Source organism: Dermacentor variabilis, chromosome 1, assembly GCF_050947875.1.
Source record: "Dermacentor variabilis isolate Ectoservices chromosome 1, ASM5094787v1, whole genome shotgun sequence".
Taxonomy (NCBI): Eukaryota; Metazoa; Arthropoda; class Arachnida; order Ixodida; family Ixodidae; genus Dermacentor; species Dermacentor variabilis.
In genome coordinates this window covers 235837498-235858248 of record NC_134568.1, presented here as the reverse complement: position 1 = coordinate 235858248, position 20751 = coordinate 235837498, and the positions used below count along the sequence as shown (strand labels likewise).

Here is a 20751-nt window from a genome sequence, read left to right as displayed (position 1 = left end):
CGTCATTTTTGCATTGTCCCGTCTGCAAGATAGCAGTGCTCTGCACATTTTGTAACTACGAGACTAATGAAAGGGCGACATTTGTGGCTATATTGTAACATTAACACTTCTCACCATTTGCTCCTCTTCTGCTTCCTCTGGTTTTTTGTAGTACAAAGAAACAAGGTGCTGGGCCAGTTTTCTGTCATAGCGTTGGTCTTGTGGATCCAGCATGAGAAAAATGAGATCAAACCTAAAGGGGTGGGGGGAGAAAAAAGATAAGTAAATTAGCTTTAACAGTTATCCTTCACACAACCTAGACACAAGCAGAGGTACACAAGCTACTTAACTGTTCTTAGAGGAGTCCTGCCTGTCTTTCAGCTTTATCTGAAGGCTCTTAAAATAATATGTATTTTGGCTAATTGCTGATCTAAGACATTATCCTGCTTTAACCTGTAACTGCAAGGTTCTTATATTTCAGACAGATAGTCAATTTCAACCACATATAGTGCTATAATGCCCTACACATGCTTTGATGACTGTTCAAGCCTTCACATAGGAAAATACTTTCCTCACTGGGCTTGACTGTGCAGGAGAAAATAGCAATTATAACATATCGGAGGAGGTTTGGCAAGTTACAACATACACCTGTTGTTCAAGATATAAGCATAGCAGTGCGCTAGTGCTGTGATGAGATATCCTACTCTAGGTCTCAGATGAGCTTTTAAATCCAGATTAAATGGCTGTCCCAAGACCATGAAAGTTAGAACATGGGAATCTTTAATCAAGTCCAGGAACGATGGCAGCCCTGCGCAACAAACGTATAGCATATAGAATGTCAACATAATCGTTACAAAAACCAATGTGAGCACGTCACTTGAAAATGTCACTGTAAAAATGGCACTAAAAAAACAATGGGGGGGGGGGGGGGGGGGGGTACGGCTTTTCAGTGTCACAACCTGAGTTGCTACTACCAATGCCGCACATTAAAACCAGTGGGACATTTGTAAATGTCTTACTATTCAAGTACAAAAAAGGTATTTTCCAACTAAAATACTCTCCACCACAGACTAGAAGAAGAAAGTATTGGGGGGAACTATGAAAACAAAATTTTCTTCTGAAAGCCTTTGTGCTCATGCTTCCTTCCTGAGGGCATGGCACTTTGAAAAATGTATACGATGGATGGGCTTTTGGTTGAAAAAAACCCTTGCTAAAAACCCTCGACTAATATAGCTATTTAAAATGGGCCATTGCCTATTACACACTTAAAGAGCCTCTCACCAGGTCTGGCCATTTTGAGCTGACAAGCGCAAAGCATACATTGCACAATATGATTGTGTCTGCAAGTTATTACGATTGGTACGCACCACAGAAAGATCTGAAATTTCAAACTGAAGGTTGTTTTTCCTTCTCGCGGTCGCCGCTCTCCAAGTAGGTGGATGTCGTACTCGCGTGCCTGCGCCTACGTACTGGTGTCCGCAGTGTGATGTCGCTCGTGGTGACATGTGTCTTGGAGAATTATTCAAGACAACATCTGTTATCTGTGCAATCTGCTGCTTGAATTGACGAATTGAAGTTTAGAGAAATAATAAAACACACGAATGGAATGTCTGCGTGTTTTATTTTAATTTACACCAAAGCAAGAGAGATGTACTTCTGCTTCGTATGCTTGTTCCCATGGTACTGCAGTCACGTGTGCAGGTACCGAAACTATGCCATTTTCTACCGTGTTCCAGCGCGTCATCACGCTCTGCGATCCGCTTGTTCTGCCTCAGTATTCGTGTAGCACTGAATTATACTGCTAATCACGTTTTCCTTGTGCGCGCAAAATCGCTCGCTGTGCGTACGAGAGAACAGCTTGCGTGCGACGCCATCAGCGGAAATGCATGCAGCGGGGGGGGGGGGGGGGAACAAGAAAAAAAAAAAAATGAAGGCGGGGCCTGTGGCGTATGCATCACGCGTTCCTTGAGGTCCGGTATGGGAGAACGCAGGGAAGGAATTTCACTTGCCAAGGCTAGGGGGCGAGTGGAGAGAGCGTCTTGCTTGGTAGCGGAGCCTGCCTGGTTAAGTCATGGCTTGCGGCACTGACATATTTCTATCTCGGCTATTAATGAGCCGATTTGAAAAATGTTTGCGGCAGAACGCTCCCTAGAGGACACGTAACAATATAACCCAAAATTGCTATGGGGCCTGGTGAAGGGTCCTTTAAAAGACTGCTCTTCGTGCAATACAGCAGAGCTATTCGACTACTGCAAAAGTATATTAGGACCAGGCATACTTATTTCTGTCCCAAAGTTATCTCCATCGTACTTCTCTTGTTCCACATTTAATGTTCCATGGTTGAATGCACATATTCATTTAATTGTAAATCACATCCCATGGTGTGACACAGAGTTTTTGTTTACCATTTAGCCCATGCTACATTTTTATTATCTCTAAATTTTCAAGACAGTGGAAAATATTCAGTGATCATTCAGATTCTTCTAGAGGTTCATATACAATTATAAAATTTCCCTATTGTACTATTTCACTACTAAATTCATTAAATTATTTATCAAACAATGACGTCTTGCATGGTAACAGGACATTGACAAGGTCACAAGATCAACGAAACATCAGCGTTGATTGTCTTGATTATGGAAAAAGTGACCATCATTTGCGATTGTTGGAAGAAAAAAATAGTGCGCATCTCCCCTTGCGAGATGCAATGGGCGCATACCTATTTTGCAAGAGGAGAGAAAGACGCGTGATTAAGTCTCCAAGGCGCTTCATTTTTACTGTCAGTCATCGTGCAGCCTGGGATCTTTCTGTTGAAAAAGTGTTGCCCAAGCGGCACTATGCTGCATAATTGTTGTGTGCCGTTGTGCACAAGCAACACAAATCAGGATCCAGGGATCTGCTGCCACAAGTTTCTACCAAGCATAGAACGACGAGCAGCATGGCTAAACAAGATATCCTGGTAAGGTAATTGGGGAAAGGAAGCAAATGGAATCGACTGGGCTGATCCCCAACCTCAGTCATCCCCCAATGGGATTGCGGTGCTGGCGCACTTGCACAGTATGCACAATTGAAAAGCACCTTAAATAAAGAAAGTTATAAAAGCATAGAACACTCTTGCTAGTGTCACAAGGAGCTCTCAAAAGAATCATTATTAAGAACTTAGCTCTGCACAAGGCTTTGCTTGCTTTGTGAGCCCATGCTTTTTATGGGATGCATACGCACTTTTAATGTTAACCATCATTTACCCATAGATGCAGCGCACAAGCAGCAGCAAACACTGACAGTAATTGTCAGTGACAACCAACACTGTTTTTAGACCACAGTGACTTTTTCAGCGACATTGTTGTTGCCAAGTTTACCTGATTTAGGAACTTGTCTGAATGAAGTTGCTTGAAGCAAGTACCCCTCTGGTGTCTTCACCATCAGAAAACCTCAAAGAGCACAGCCGGAGATCAACGAGCAAAACATTTTTGCAAACAAATTTTTTCCATAAAAATTTACAAAATATTTGTGAAATAATTTGTATTTATACACATTAAGAAAAATTCGGAAGAGTTAATAGGTGTGCCAGGGTTTCCCAGATGTAAAATGGAAAACCCTTGGTTAAAGGGGCTTTGGAATACTTTTTTAACATCATATGTTGAATTCCAATGGTAGATCCAGATCAAGTTTTTCTGCTCTGCATGGAACAATCCTATTAAAATGGCAGAATGAGAGCGTGAGTTGTGTGTTCCAATGGCAGATTGGGACCAGTCACTGATTCCGGATCGCTCTACGTAGCAAAAATATTTGCTCCGCTGAAATCGGCAGACTTCACCGGAAGTCCACATGGTGTATTTCCTTCACCCGCCTCTGCTGCCTGCCACGGTCGCCTGTTTCCGGTCACGGGCAGGTATGGTGTACTGGAATGGGGCAGTGTATTGTCTGTACAACAAAACAATAGGATAATCGTGGATGCTTCTGCGATGACGCCACCAGTAGGGAGCTGCGATCGACCGGCGTGCCTAGCGCGCGAAATTTAAACATGTTGTGCAAAATTTTCTGCATTTATAAACGAAAATACTCTCAAGACACAGTTGAAATTATTATAATTTGCAAAAGATAAATAATACAAACTGTTAGGATACACCAATAATGCCATCTAAGCTTGCACATTTCCAACCACAGATCATGCAGTGTTCCTGATCATCTGCTCAGCGTTTCGGTTGCAGAAGACAAACACTCCTCTGCTCGTTCTGTTCAGTAATCACTCATATGTTTTTATTATTTCAAAAGACACTAGAATGAGAAGCCCACAAGGAGCACCTGCACTGTGCCTGGTGGGTTGCACATGATTTCTTTCATGTTGCATCAGCCAGAAAAGCAGTTGCAATGTTTCACGGAACGATACACACACACACACACACACACACACACACACACACACACACACACACACACACACACACACACACACACACACACACACACACACTGCTCTGTGACGAATGCAGCCACAATTGTTTGTATATTTCACTCTGCAAAAGGGCACCGGAAGGCAAGAATACAGCCAGTGTTCTCAATGTGCCCGATCTGAACCAGCCCGGAGTTGTTCTCATCCTTATGCAGGAACCTCAATGCACACAATAAAAAAAAAGACATTTACAAACCCAGCTCTTGCCGTGCACATAAAGAATGTGCGAACATGGTATGAAAAGCCTCAGCTAGCAATTGGCGAGCTCCGCACATACATGCATGATGCGACAACCATAACTGCCCATCCCAGAAGCCCTGTGTTGCACCATTATTTTTCCTCTTGCCATCAATGACTCCAAGCTGCAGCGACAGATGGCGCTGCAGTAGACCAGCGTACTCCAACACCCCCGGCTGTCATCAGAAAAAGAGACACGTTTTTGCCGCCAGTCGACACACAGCCCTATTTCAGTACATTATAGCTATGGACGACATGGAAAACATGGACGCTACGTCGTGCCGTGTGTTTTTGTTCCTGCTCCTGGATAGGGCCAGCTCCGTCTCAGACACTATAAGTTCCAAGTCCAGTGACGATTCTTCAAACACAGAAGAAAAACAAACGCACAGAATTCCAGGATGATTCAGATGATGGTGGTGATGGTGATAAAGCTGCATTCTTCCGACACGGAAGAAAAACAAACGCATGGAATGCCAGGCTGATCCAGATAATGGTGGTGATGGTGATGAAGCACGCATTCCATTCACAGATTTGACAAGAGCGATCTCAGTCGGAACAAGGCGATCCGTTCGTGATCCAGCCGAGCACTTGCGATCTGCCATTGAAATTCAACAACAGACTGACCTGACTACTAAAGTATGTCGCCTCACGAATCATCTGCCACAAGAATTTTCGGAGGCCACGCTATTTGTTGCTATCTTAGAAGCCGTGCGCAGCAGACGTGTCTACACGCAACTGTCGTGTGTAGATCGGCAGTGCCAAAATGAAATTTTTGTCTTTTTGAGATTGTAAATACTTTTCCTTTCCTCAAAATTAGCAATAATAATATTACTAAGAATGTCCTCGTGATAACAAAATCAGCCAACAGCTCTTGGTGGGCATCGCTGCTTGGGATGACGCTGCATTCCATTGCAGAGGCGAAAGTAACTAATTTTTCACCATTTTTGAAACAAGATTGTAAATTCCCTGCCGCATGCAGTGCAATAATATTTGCCTCACATGTTCACAGGAACCTCCTCTGCAGATCAGCAATGTTTCCTCACTATCTTCAAAAAGTGTTCCAGGGCCCCTTTAATTACTAGTGCAATGCAGATAAATGAATACTAATTGTGCGTTACGTTAGTAAGCTTGTACTTAAGAAACGCAATATATAAAGAGAATGGAATATCCAAAATTTGTGGAGCTGAAAATTCACCCAAATATTTTTTCCCTCTCATTTGCTCCAGGTTGGTGTAGAACATTTATTTTTGCTTGATTCGACTGCTGTATCATCCTCAATTTCTTTAGCCTTCACCATAACCACCATGAACATGCCATGCATTTTTTTTTTCTCAAAACAGTATTTTTGGTGGTGTCACAGTTTTGGAGTGATAATATGTTTTAATTTCCTATTGAAATAATCTAGAATCGTAATTAGGGTGTCAAATAGCAGATTGCTGACACCATCCCTGCTGCCTTCCCGCCCTTGCACCATGCAAGCTTTGAAAACGCGTCTCAGGTTTAACAGGGCTCTTCGCTGGAGCGCGGCCATCTTGGTTACTTCAAGTGAGCTGTGCGGGAAAGCCTCCTTAGATAATTTTGCATATCCCGTATTGAAGAGTTAAGTAGGCCTCTAATATGAACAAAGGTATTGCAGAAAAATTTCAAAAAAGTAAACATATTTCCTGGGTGTTACTCGGGGTCTTACCTTAAGTTTGCGTTGCTCTAACTTGACTTAAATTTGGCTTAGAACACCACTCTTGCTGTTTTGAACTCTTTGCTTGTTCCAGGTGTTTCTGAGTGTCAATCTTCATTACATACTATATAGTTTAATAATAGCTCACCTACAAAGAAGTTAAGCAAAAAACTGAATTTTCTTAATTTCTAAAAAGTTATTTACTCTACAAGAAAACTGAATGCATACCTTAAATTAGTAAACTGAAATGCATAAGCTCAGCAAGTTTCATCTAACTCTACCAAGGAAAGAAAAGAAAAAAAATGAAGAGCAGGTTCCACACATAAACAGAAACCATGTTCATGAGTGTGGCACCCCAAGTCAAGTACAAGCTCACAGCTACAGAACTTTTTGAAGACAACTTCCGGAACACCAATGGCCGCTCTAGGCATAGGGAGTCACTGCAAGTCACAATTTAAGTGTAAATTGAAACCAAAATAATGTCTGTTCAGGTCACATATGGCAACAAGCAGAAGTCTATTTTCAAAACAAATGAGTATTTAATTATTTACGTTGCATTAATTCATTTACTAACTATTAACAACTAGGAAATCTGCCACCAAATAACAGAAAAAAGTAGTGAAACCTTCTTACAATGAATACCACATTAACGGACTGTGGAGATCAATGAACTTTTCAAAAATCCCACGCCACTGCCTTAGTTTCAATCCCTGCAATATAAAGTTTCAATATAAAGATATTTCAGTACAACAAACTTCAGAATGCCAAACTTTTCTGAATAACAATCGTTACTCAATTCTTAGATTCCACTGTATCACGGTAATTTAAGCGGTAGGCCAGCAGATGACAAAGCACAGAAAGTGGAATCCTTGCAACTAGCTCAAGGCCTGGTGCATGGGCTCAGAAAACCCGAGAGCGCACGAGACGAAAAAAAAAAAAAGTGAGAATCACCGGAAGGGGACTTTTTTTTCTCTTACAGGGGCAACAACGAATCAGGTTTGGGCAACAACGAATCAGGTTTTGCAAGTTCATGCTGTGCCCAGACAAGTGTGGCCCAGCAACAAAAGCACGTATACCATATGCGTATCTTCCTCATGATGATTTATTAGCACTCCCTTAAAAAGAGAGCGGTGACAAAGTCACTCAGCCTGCTTAAGCTAATCAAGTAACCTATGGATATTAATCAGTCTAGCATTTTGTCCATGTCTCCATAATCATTTCTCTCTTCCTTAAAACCTCTACCTTGTATAGTTACCTATGCCTGTAACGGATTTCGCCCTCTCAATTTCTTCCTAATTTTTTTCCCTCATCAATCCTTCTGCCCTTTCTGCACGCCTCTTCTTTCACACGCTACATAGCCTGCACTTTCTGGACAGTGTCATTTACATATGCTTGTGCTTTGGATATACAGTTGAGCACGTCTACAACGAAATGACCTGTATACTGAAGGAATATTTTTGTCCCAGTTCTTTTGCAAGCGGTGCAGTGCGCGATCTTTACAACAAAGTGATGCGCACAACGAATGAATTTAGATGCCCCAAGCACTTCATCATAAAGCCGCTTGTAGTTTGGGTGTCATGGCGCTTCTTTGTAAGTATTTTTGTCGTTGTCTCTTTTGCTTGTGCTACTGTTACTAGAGTGCAGTCTACTTATAGCAACACCACATAAAGTTGAACCCACTTACAACGATCCCAGATATGACAACCTATCGGTTATAACGGCCAAATTTCAGCACATTTATGATTTTCCGACCCTCCCTATGAAAACTACTTCCAGATTTAACAAACGCTTTTTAAATCACCGTATTGCTACAATGAACACTTCAAACCCAGTCATGGTAAAGAAAGGGCACACACAAAGTGCCAAGGCACGAAAGTGCAACCAAACTGGGCGCACACCAGCGTGCGCCTTGCTCCAGTCCAACCGCGACGATAATATAGCCTTCAAAATGAGCGAGCAACCGCCTCATGTAGATTTCGGAAGCCACGAAGAAGGTCACGCATATTCAAGGCACGCCTCCAGGGTGGAAGCGTGCCACGTATTGCATAAACAGCATGGCATGGAGCATGCGCCGACGCGTGCGCCGGTGAGAAATCGGATGCCACGATGGCATCACTCATTCATGAACAATTCTCCGTGCGACACCATGTGCATTATGCCTGTTTCAACGATTTGGAACGACCGTCTATGGTATTTTCGCCATGGGAACAACGGCCACTCAAGCATTCCTGTCGTCACAGCCCAAGTCGGCGAGAATGCTGCACTGCACGCTTCCACCACACAAGGTTGCAAAGCGTCGACGGTTACTACACCATTATCAGGACATAACAGCTTGGTGGCTCTTCATTTACGTGTTGCGAATTGCTGATAACGGTTTGCGGTGACACTTTACCTATTGAATACTGCATTTTTTTTTCGCCCAAAGCGACATAGATAATGCAATTTTACGGCTGACATACTTTCGTGATGCTAAAACCAAGGTGTCCGAGACTTTCGCAGAATGGCAGCATGACGCAGTAGTTTCTGAAGTTTGCACTTCCTGCCAACTAGAACACTTCGCTCTCATGTGTAGAATACAGTCACATCCCACTGGTAGTAAAATATATGACAAGCTCTCGAATAAAAAATGACAGCTGCACTTGCAGTTAGAACTGACAGGTAATCGAAACAGCACATTGTTCTTTAGATGGACGTTTCTAACGAAAGTTTCCAGCTAGATGCGGGAACACACTAAAAACAAAAATGACACTGGAAACTTGATTTTCGGACTAAGGTGCTGCCAAATTGTAGCTGCTAACGCCAGCTTCAGTGCGGTTAATTTTTGAGCGTGTTTAAGGGTAGGTCCGTATATAACGAACTAGTGACATAACCATTTTTCGCAGAACTATTGAGTTTGTTATAAATAGGTTCGACCTTGCCACTTGTGCAGCAGAAAATGCCACTCCACGTTCTGGTGGCCATCTTGGTAACCGAGCAGGTATTTCGATTTGTTGGCTTGTTTCTGACTGTATTCTTTACACAACAGAAAGGAGGCAATACAAGATGCACGGAAAGTATACTTAATTGGATCTTTTTGCTTGAGCACAGGACCTGTAATATTCTTTGTAAAGGGCCCCTCACCAGTCCACACAGCAAATCTTGGTTATACACAATTTTTCAAATTAATGCATTATAGTAGATACAGAAATATCCAAAGTGCCGCGAACCCATTATATGAGAAGGCGAGCATTGCCACCAACATAAACACTCTTTCCACTTGCCCCGTCTAGCCTCCACAAGTGAAATTCCTTCCCTGCGTTCTCTCATGCTGGAGCCGGAGGATTGTGTAACAAATACGCCATGGCTCCACCTTTTTTTTTCTTTCTCTCTTTCTCTTTCGTTTTTGTGGAGTGGCGCACTTCCGGTGACGGTCTCACATGCGAGCTGTTGCGCTTGTCTAGTTTCGCGCAGCGGACGATTTTGCGCACTATGCATGAGAACACCTGATTAGTGGTATAACTCAGTGCCATAATCACGAGCACAGAGGTGGGAGTGAGAGAGTGAAAGAGCATGACTGCAGTGCTGGAACATGGTAGAAAATTAGTTTTATTCTCTGCGTATGCGATTGCACGACATGGAAATAAACAGACGAAACGGAAGTACAGCTAAACCTCGATATAACAAACTTGGTAAAATAGGCAATTTGCTTCGTTTTATCAAAATTTCATTGTATTGAAGTTCAACCTTTTATGCAAATAGGTACAGTCGCCGATAGATTTTTCTTGCATGGAAAGGGGCCGCAGAATTTTCGAATAATCGGGCAATAGAATAAAGCAAAGCTGAATGAGAAAAAAATTCATTTTGATATATTTGGGAGTCGGTGGAAAATGATACTGTTTCACACCACGTACGTGGACGATATCTTCATATCGGCAGTACAAATTAAGCAAAGCCAGCCAAGCTTTCACGTGCACTCCGCCGCGGCGGCTAATAGCGTCGCCTGCACTGGGATGATGCTATCAGGAAAAGTGCCAGCAGCAGGGAGCGAATGCTTCGTCTGCCTCTCGCTCCAACTGGTTACCGAAACTCGAGATTACACAACCTCTAATACTAAACATGCGGGAAGACAGCTTACAAGGTGCCAAGTCCTCACTCTTTGCACATGCGGCAGATTACCTCTAATGCAGGGTGCGCAGCTGCGTATGCGCTCAGCCACGCTTACAGCCATGCACAGCCACGGCCGAGACATGCGCCAACCACCCCCCACCTTCTCGCCGGCGCTTGATCAAGTTACCATGAGCTTAGTCCCCTCCCCCTCTTTGCCTTTGCTTGAGTGGGAAGGCAGCACTCATGAAGCCACCATCTTTCTTGTCTCACCCTCCCACACTTTCACTGGCACCTAAAGCACACAGTGCGAGGGCCGCAATAGGATCTTATCACGCTTGGACTTTATACGGAACATGATACGGCTCCACTTCGGAGTTCACTCTTCTCGCAGTGCGCAATTTGAGAGGTGCGCTTTCAAGCAGCCACTTGCAGCCATTTGAACACAGTTTCGAGTTATTGTCTCGACATTGCATTGCGGCAGCAGTGAGATTTCGTTATATTGAAATCGCATACACACTTCGTTATAATGAGGTTCTAAATACATGGTGTTCTGTGGACCAGAGGCTATGAGAAGTTAAATACTTCGTTTTACTGAGAATTTCGTTATATTGAAGTTTGTTATATCAAGGTTACTGTACATACTTCTCTTTTGCTACGGCAAGAAGTAAAACAAGAACACATGGACATTCAGTTTATATGTTTTGATATATTTTTAAATTTTAATTCGCCTATTGAAGCAACAGATTAAACAAATAACTGATGGTGCCTTGAATAATTCTCAATCAAATGTCACTACGAGTGATGTCGGAGCACTACCATGTACGTGGGCGCACTTGCACAACTGACGTCGACCCTCCAGCTGGGAACGCGGCGCCCGTGAGGAGAAGGGCAAACGGCGTTTGATTTTAAATTTAAGCTCTTTCCGCAGGGCATAGAGATGTAATATTTAGCAGACATGATCATTAGTGCACACTGCATGCACTGCGCTTGTCAGTTCAAAATGGCCAGACCTAGCGAGGGGCCCTTTCAAGCTCGATGTCATATGCCCTAGGTACCAACAATGCTTACCATTCTCCATTGCTCATTTGACAGCAACAGCCTATATAAATGCTTGTGCACTTCATTCTATGGAAAGTAAAACATTTTTTCTTTTGTCATTTGCAAAATTCATGCATCTGGCATCTGATTTCCTGGCACCTGACCATAGTTGTGTTGAGGAAGCATCATTCCTCTGTGATTGCAGTGGCACAGAGCAAAGACTAAAATGGTAAGTGGTGTAGTGATGACACACGAATTCGCAATCCACCTATTATGGTAGTACAAACATTCTGTCAGCTTGGAATCGTTGACAGGAATACAATATTTGTGAACCTTTTTTTACAAACTATATTTGGTGTATGTTATCAATGTAAATAAAAGAGTGCTGACTGTGTTCACATACGCTCATGAAATAACTAATGAAGTCACACTCAATGATTACACACATGAAAATTCAGGAGTAGTAACTGCTTGAGTGCCTCACCTAGACAACAGAGTGTGTGGCAACTGAATGTTTTCAATTATAGTCTTGTTAGTGTTCCACTGAGATTCTACTGGGTTTGCAGCAGCCAGAACTGATGTTCGTGCGTTCAGCTGACATATGATTCCAGCCTTGGCAATGGACAAGGTTTGTTGTTCCTGTCAGAAAAGAGAATAAAGTCTGCAATCTCTCCTATTGCTTGAAAATGTGACAAAGAAATAGCCAACTGTGAAACTCACCATTACTTCATGGAGAATTGACCTTGTTGAGTCACTCATCTTGTCAAACTCGTCAATGCAACAAATTCCATTGTCACTCAACACCAAGGCACCCCTAAAGCAAGTAACATACAATTTTAAGGCATATACCAAAATTTCCTGAGCTCTGCTAGAAACATTCTCACTAATTCAGAAAAAAAAAATGTATGTGTTTACTTTAAAGAGAATACTTCAGCACTCCCTAATTTTAGACCCATTTATCACTGCCATATACCAGTTGTTTCACATATTTGATCCAAGCTTAAAAAACGTGGTGCACCTCAGGCGTGAGACCAACGGCATACTGTTGAGTTTATTCTGACTACTGAACCAAACTCTAGGGTCAGTTGAGATTCAAGGATTTAAATAAAGAAACGCACCAGGTTTTAATTGAAAATAATAAATAGTTAACGCCATCTAGAAAAGTCAGTATCGCAGCTGCTACTAGCCGCGCCAGTAGCCAACTGAAATACATTAGAAATGTTGCCATTTTGACTTGTGTCGTATCAGCATGCGGCGTCGTATTATCGTAATGGCCCCAAACAGGTGATGCCACTATAGTGCCGCTTTCAAATGAAAAGTTGTGCTAGCTGCAGAGGCATCGTCAAACAGTCAAGCTAGATGACACTTTAGCATCGATGAGAAAAACGTCCGTCGTTGGAGGGGGTGACGTGAGACACTTTTTTGCGTGTGCCGCAACGAGATGACACCGATAAGGAAGATAGCGACGACACTAGCAGCAATGATGATGTAGAGTGAGCTCGGCATGTTCCTACTGGATAAAATGCTGTTTTCATTTTGTGAACGTCAATTTTTTGTTTGGTATACATTCGAGGTGGTTTCTTTTTATCGGACATTCGGGGTTTGGCTTAGAATCGGGGCTGGCCTATATTTGAGTAAATACGGTAATGTGAAATGTTTCCCATAAATTGTGGTGCAAACGATTTACTGTAACTGTTTCAGGGACTTTTTAAATCCAAGGTTACTTCAGGCACTCTACTACTCTATAGTTGATATTTTAGAGATTCAAGCAATAATTAAAACTGGCCAAATACAATTATATTTAGTGATGAAAAACTGGTTGTAAGTACACACGGCTACCGTCAATATGCAGTTGGTACCATTTCTCTAGAGCTCTTGGTTTATTTATTAATTCGTGGTCCAAGTTAGCTGGGATGAGACACCCGGTATATAGCGTGTCTGAGCTAACATTAGCCAAGCTGTTCAGAAAAGAGATTACAAAAAAAAAAAAAGAAGAAACAAAGAACTGCAAAGGCTACACCAGAGCAGGGTGGTGCACAACGCTCCCCCTACTGAACATGACAGTGTGGTGCGAAGTTCAAATTTGATTTTGGATCTTGGGGGGCACTCACCCGTGCTCTTGGGACAAGGGAACAACAAAGTAGTGCAAACAATCACAAGGGCATTTATTGCACTTTTCATGCAATAATGCCTGCTAGCCGAATTGCTATCCGCGATGCGCACGTGACAAATCGAGGAAGTCTGACTCACTGCGACTGGATATCGAGCGAATCGAGCTGGACACCAGTGCCTGGTCGTTCACATGTACAGTCATGTGAAAGGTGGCATGTTCGAATGATCATGCTTGTCCACTCTGGTGTCCTGCTCCTAGGCCTCGCATGATGGTCTCGCAGAGGCATGGATCGGCGCATGCGCAGAACTTGCACGCCACTCGCCAACCCCGAGCCAAAGAGGAACAGCATTCTTCCTCTTGCGCCCAAGTAACCATGCCGTTAGGTGGCGTTAGCAGCGCAACATTCGTGCCATCTCTCGTACTAGTCTGAAACCACACCGACTGCCGCTGTAGAGCCATGCGGCAAAGCCAGATTACAGGAGCCATGCAGGGAAAACAACATCAGGGGATGCGTGAGAGTCACGCATCCCCACAATGCTCATATAGATGCTACTACTTCTGATTTTGGCACCTACAACACGCCAAACTCAGAGGCTATCCCTCAGCTAACGGATGAGTTCATGGTATCTCATCCCTTTGCTGTGTTACGGTGTACTAGATAGCTATGCGCAGTTATCCTTGCACCAAGTGGCATAAGTAGCACATTTCCTTTCGCACCCCCTCTTTTATCTCTACAACAATTACCCGAACAAATTTCATTTTCATGTTCGCTCCTACAAGTACGTTGGCAGATCGCACATCGGCTAAGCAGTGGACTCGTGTTGAAAGGATTCCTAACAAAAGCTTAGACCATGATAGCGACAGACCTCGAGGGTGTGCAAGTCGGGAAGCAGACAACCTGTTGATCAGATGTTGGCACTCGGGCCTTGTGGCATGTCACCAACAGGTACCAATCAGAGCACGCTTTTGTCCTCAGTGAGCCACAACGAGCTCAGCAAGTGCGCTCGTCGCAGCCCTCTGCGGCATCCATAGTATCTACGCTACACTTCTGGCGCCGTTACATGCAACTGCAGTGGCTAACTATGTGCACAACAAGGCTGGAGTGAACACTTCCACTCACATGCTCCGGTTTAGCTGTGCTATTTGGTGCGGACCAGCATTGTTCTGTGCCAGCTTGACTGATGTATAGTAGCCCCATCAAAATTGCGCATTTTGCAATAGCTCAGAAGAAAGCGAAGTATGCTAAGGCATCTAGCCAGGAGCAACAAGGAGTGACCACACACTGGCAAGCATCTGATTTTAGGTTCCCCATGGTTCGAGGCTAGCTTAGTGTTTAAAACTAAACAAAATTATCAAGACCCGATGGCTACAACACTGATAAGCAGTGTGGCTAAAGTTTCAATCCTACATGGCCAAGCGTTGGCGGCCATAGTTGTTTGTAGTATGATAGTTGTATTTCCAGAAGTATGTGATTCCTATAGAAATTCTGAACACAGATTTTCACATACTTAAGCTTGTTTATTAAACTGCATGAACAAATATACACAGTAACAATAGGAAGAAGCGCACTGCTCCAGACACCCTTCTTGATTGCTGTCATCTATTGGCCAATAGCAGCCTTATATAGGAATCTGCTGTATAACAAAATACAACAGCCGGAAGAGAGTGAGAAGGCTTCTGTTGGCACTCACTTATACTCGCATTCACTTACGCATGTTGACAATCACTCACTCACATTTACAGTTGCTCCCATTCACATTCACTAGCATCCACTCACACCGATACTCTCAACTCCTCCTCACTGGCACACAAACACACTCACCAACAGTCACTCATGCTGATACATCCATTCAAACTCACTGTGACTAGGTTTAAATGCGTAAGCATTACTATGGTTACCCAATGAGAAAACAGTCCGTCCGTCCGTCCTTCATGTAAGACGATCGCTTTCAAGATAGAGCCAGCCAGCTGTGGAAGAAGACGACGAATGCGCGAGCAGTGGCACGAAAATTTAAGGGTGGGCCGGCTAATTTTTGAAGGTGGGCAGTTCCGCAGTTTCGCCCAATAGGCAAAGCATCAATTGCGATAGCAAATTAGCAGACAGCCATATCAACTTGTAAACATTCGCTAGCCAACTTAATAAGCATGGTGTCAGTACGCACAGCAAACATGAACACATCCCACTCTATGACGGCGGCCACTCGCTGTCAAAACGCTGGCGCGAGGAAACACAGCAGCAGCATCAGGCAAAGTTACATTCATGCTGTCTATCGCTTCAACGCAAAGCAAGCACCGAGGACACACAGCACGCACAAAGCTACGAGCCGCCGACGTACCTATACTCCATTCCATACATAGCAGTCAATACTGAAGAGGCTAGAGAGACTTCTTGCAGTTGCTTCGTTCACACTTGGATGTAGTTCGATGTATTTTTACAGCAATTGTGCACAACTGTCGTTCATGTAGGCTCAGTATTGAACGAAACAAGTTTTCACCCTTACAAAGAAACACACTGTGGTATGCAGCTGGTAATGCATTGTTTTAGATCATTTTTACTTTTGTTAACCTTTTGAGGTTTTTTTATTTGCAACCCATCACGAGGGGCCTCACATGCATGCTCGCGCGAGCGAACGCTGTTCGTGCAGCGAAGCACAGACAGAACCCATGGAGTGATAACTCTTGTTGACCGAACTTCTTGTGTAGCTTCCACAGCGTTGACTGCTATGTATGGAACGGAGTATAGACTCTACCCCCAACACAGATTGCTCTCAAGATGCGGCCGCATGCAGCCGCCAAATGTGCAGTTACAGCTGGACAGAATGCTTCCCCTCCGTCCCTTCCCCCAGCGCCTCGTAATGTTGGGTGCCTTGCGGGCGAAAGAAGACTGTGCATTTCCTGTTCGCATTCATCGCTTTCGCACGGGCGAGATTGAGCCGCGATTGTTGGCTCCCCTTGCATGATTCCACTCGCACATACAGCGTAGAGTGCGCGGTAATATTTTTATCGCCTTTGGACTTTATGCGAAATCTCACGGCGACACTGACACCCCCGCCGACGACGACAGCAGAATTGCGCTTGGAATGTCCATATAAAGTCAAACTTCAATATATAGAACTATTGCGTATATGAAACACTTTCTATACCACCTGGAAACTTGCATGTCTTTTTAATTTTTTATTTCAAACGGAGGTAGGACGTAAAATGGATCGAATTCTGCCACCCCAGACCACGTGCTCTCTGTTGACAGGGGGCGAGCTTTCCCGATACATCGTCGAAGATAGTGGTGGTGCGATGAGCGTTCCCGACTGCTGCACACTACAGCTGCACACATGTATTGCGCCAAGGGCGCCATTTGAACGTAGCGGAATATGCAAGCAGCTTCTTGGCTAGTTCGACAACACCAACGACGCATTGCATTTGCCGCGCTGACTCCTCCTCGGTGCCGTGCTTCGTGAGGAATGGTGGTTTGCTTCCACAAAGACGTAGCAGCCAAACAAAGACACTGTCGAGGTTGATTTCGCAAGCACGGATGTTGCCCCACTCCCAACTTCAACTGAGCCTGTAGATGCTGTAGATGTAGATGCTAAGCCACTACTGCGGCACAATTGAAGGCACCGGTCTATCGCTTGTAGATCGTTTAGACTATGCTGAGGATGCCATGGTTAAGAGGAAGCTTTAGCTCGAGTGTTCCTATCTAAATACATGTAAAAGAAGAATTCATTTTTCTCGGCAACCACTGCACCAAATTTGACAAGGTTTGTTGCATTTAAAAGAAAAGCTTAAAATCTAGTGACTGTTGCTTTCGAATTCTTGAGTTAGGTCATCAATTTTTAATTGAAAATCGGCAAAAATTGAAAATTTTCAAAAAACGAAACTATCAAGTTTACAACTCCGTAACTCAACAACAAAAAAAGATAATACAATTCTGTGAATTGCATCTAATAGTACATGTAAAGCGGACAAAATTGATATGTTATACATGAATATAAAAAAAATGTAGTAATATGGAAATACAGTTTTTGCAGAACCCTTGTAACCAACGTAACAAATTCACGTAAGATGTAAAATGATATATCGAATTTGTCCGCTTTGAAGGATCTAATGGATGTTGTTTGCAGAACTGCGATATCTGTCCTTGATGCAGACCTATGAATTCGTAAACTTCGTCCTTCTATTTTTTTCAAACGGTTGAATATTTGAAAAAATTTTAAACAAAATTCAGGCGCTAAATTGACATTCCGCATCCAACAGTCACTGGAATTTGGCTTTCTCTCTCAAATGCAACAAACTTCATTAAAATCGGTCCAGGGGTTATCTCAGAAAAACGTTTATGTGTTTTACATGTATTTGAATAGGCCGCGTCGGAGTTGGGCCCCAGTTAAAGCTTCCTCTTAAAGGGACACTAAAGGTTACCAGAAACTCAAGTTAAAGTGGTAGAGCAATGTTCTAGAACGTCTAAGGCGTCAATATAATCGCGAACAGAGCTTTAGTAACCGAGAAATTGAGGTAAATGCATGACACGATTTGAGACCCCCCAGCGACATTCCGGTACTAGCCCGATGACGAAAGGTCTCCTCATAATTTGTGTTACTAATACTCAACTACTCGTATTAAAAATATCATTTCATTCGATTATAAGCCGGAAAAAATGCTACTTGTCTACGTCTATTCGATTCTAGGAAAAAATAACATTTTGACGTTACCCTTCAGTAATATGGGTGTTCGAAAGGTTTCGTTTTCGCTCGACTCTGCGCCGCGCACGCTTTGGAGTTTCAGTAGTTTCGTTATCGCGTCGTGCTGTGAGGGTTCTCCTCGCGAAACTTTCATTTGGAACAAGCAGCGAGAATGCCACGTCCATGTGATGTCGTGGGAAGCCCTCGTTGCTTTCCCGCTCCGGAGAGCCGGTGTCGAGGCCGCCGTCGTAGTACGCAACGACGCCGGCAGTGCGAGCCCTCAGAAGCAGGTCGCGCTCGTCGGTGCTCAAATCGCTGAAGTTGAGCCCACCATCGCGAGCCAATCTGTCGGTGTCAGGGTCCATTGCGACGAGCGTCGAAGTTAGCGTCATAGAATGAAGTACCAGCTTATGGGCGTCTTGCGCTGGAGTGTGAGGTATAGTAGCGGCGCCTGGTGGCGGTGCGGGAAACAACATCTGGGTCGTGCCAGCTTGGGTCGTATTGAGCCCTGGCTGTGGCGAAGCACGTTTCTAGGCCGAGTTTTGCGTCGATTCGCACATTTTTATGCCCTGTTGCGAGCGCGAAAAGGCTCGTCGCTTCTCATAGACCACGCCGACCACGCTGCGAGCTCGCTGCAGCCTATAGTTTAACGAAAACGGACTCTCCGTGTGCCGTGGGACGTAATGTGGGACGTAATTCGTTTCTCCTTCCGCTAGCCACCATACTCCCGCTTTCGCTCTGCTGTCGGCTCTGTCTTGGCTCTGTTTCTGGCCGCGCGTTCGCGTTTTGCGCAGAAAAGCCGTAGCGCCGTCTGCGGACGCCGTTCTACTCACCGATGGCGCAACGTCACTATGAGACCATGATGTCAGTTCTCCTCGATCGGAGGGCGGGCGATTTGAACTGCGCTAGAGGTACGCGGACGCTTCAGAACGCATTTTCTCTTAAAGTAAGTCTCTCCTTGGCACGAAACAAGCGTTTCGAGGTTTCTGGGATGGTATTTCAACAGTCCACGTTGACTTAATAGTAACCTTTAGTGTCCCTTTAAGCACGTAGCCACCAATAAGAAGCAGGCTACACTGCTGCAGTACTTTCAGCTAAAGAAATAAATGCTTTGTGTAAAGCTTCAAGCGAGTATTTACTGCACCACGATTGTTTCATTGATTGATTTGTACAAGTTTTTTATGCATTTTTTACGTGATTTTATATATCGAATTCTGGCTATATCGAACTATTTCATGATCATCGCACTGTTTGTTATATCAAGGTTCAACTGTAATTGCTATCGCAATAAGAGTGTTTGAAAAAAAAAAGAAAGGTGCCTTCGTGCTTCACTTGCAAGCTCCATGCGCTGCACCAGACCGCAAAATTTGGCTGAGATGTTCACAGCAGCGTATGCTATTCACGGACTGTTTTTTCACCAAGCCCGAGGGGTGGTTCAGGACTCATTTAAACTAGGCTTTCTACACAGCCCGAGATTTCTTTGTAGTACGGCTTTAAGCGCCAGCTATTGCTGATCATTTTTTACCACAGCGAATTCCCATTTTTGCAACAATGGTCTGACGTCTTGATGCCAAGGCTTTGATGCCAGGGCCATCGTTTCTTTTATCAACGAACATTTGGCCTTCATTCTTTAGAAACACGACTTTTCCTATTTCACAGACTTTCTTCCGATTCCTGGAAAATTAACTATGTAAGGAAGGGCCATGAACACAATTTCATATATTCTTCCTGGGCATGCTCCATAACATTTCCAATCTAACTTATGACCTAAAATGAATATTTATTATTTTGCATAATTGAACTATGTTAATTAGCTAAAGACCCATATATAAATAAAATGCTCCGATGTAGCTCAGGATGACAACATACAATATGCAGTAGGTCTCAGTCGCCTAAGATAAACCATAATTTTTTTCAAGCTTGGTTCAAGTTATGCAAAACACCTAAACAGTCAACCCTCGTAACAAACTAATAGATATAATAAAGTAAATTCCCATTTAAATCTCTGAATTCCCATACAAACCCTTGTATTTAAGATCTCATTTTAACAAAGCAAAATTTTAGTCTGAATGGATACAACAAGCCTTTATTCAAGTTAGAAAGGAAGATTTACCAACCATTTCACTCTGATAAGGCTAAATATTGCAGAACTTCACATTTTTAGCAACTTGTCTCATGCAGCAGTTTGAAACTTCCAGTAACTGTTGGTTACCCAGCGAAGTGTCAACAAGCAATATCTTCAAGGAAAAAAAAAAAAACTGTAGCACGTCTCCAATTCTGGTAATCAGAAAGATGAAACTACTCGAGTTGACACTACCCAGGCTGAAAAACGTTTTTTGACAGGGGGCGCTACCAATACATTGACTAACCCCTAGCACCACAAAGACAGATGGGGCAGTCATTGGGGTCATGACCAAGGTCACTATATGAATTAGGGGAAACCTCGTTGACTTTTCCAAGTTCGAATTATGCAGTGAGGGCCAATTTCAGGATCAAG

At 43.6% G+C, this 20751-nt stretch overlaps 1 protein-coding gene and 1 long non-coding RNA gene across 3 annotated transcripts in view; one reads left to right on the top strand and one right to left on the bottom strand.

The window, feature by feature from the left end:
* Window positions 1-20751, bottom strand: part of dpa (disc proliferation abnormal) — a 135994-nt gene that overhangs the window by 26302 nt on the left and 88941 nt on the right. For both annotated transcript variants that reach the window (XM_075671580.1, XM_075671572.1), the window contains exons 17-19: window positions 12189-12282; window positions 11953-12107; window positions 115-232 (exon numbers count right to left, since the gene is read on the bottom strand). In XM_075671580.1, coding sequence (XP_075527695.1) covers window positions 115-232; window positions 11953-12107; window positions 12189-12282 — 367 coding nt within the window. The remainder of the gene's footprint in view (window positions 1-114; window positions 233-11952; window positions 12108-12188; window positions 12283-20751) is intronic.
* Window positions 1-20751, top strand: part of LOC142559899 (uncharacterized) — a 29934-nt gene that overhangs the window by 5738 nt on the left and 3445 nt on the right. Inside the window, exon 2 of the long non-coding RNA XR_012823260.1 lies at window positions 11638-11697. This is a non-coding gene — a long non-coding RNA (uncharacterized LOC142559899). The remainder of the gene's footprint in view (window positions 1-11637; window positions 11698-20751) is intronic.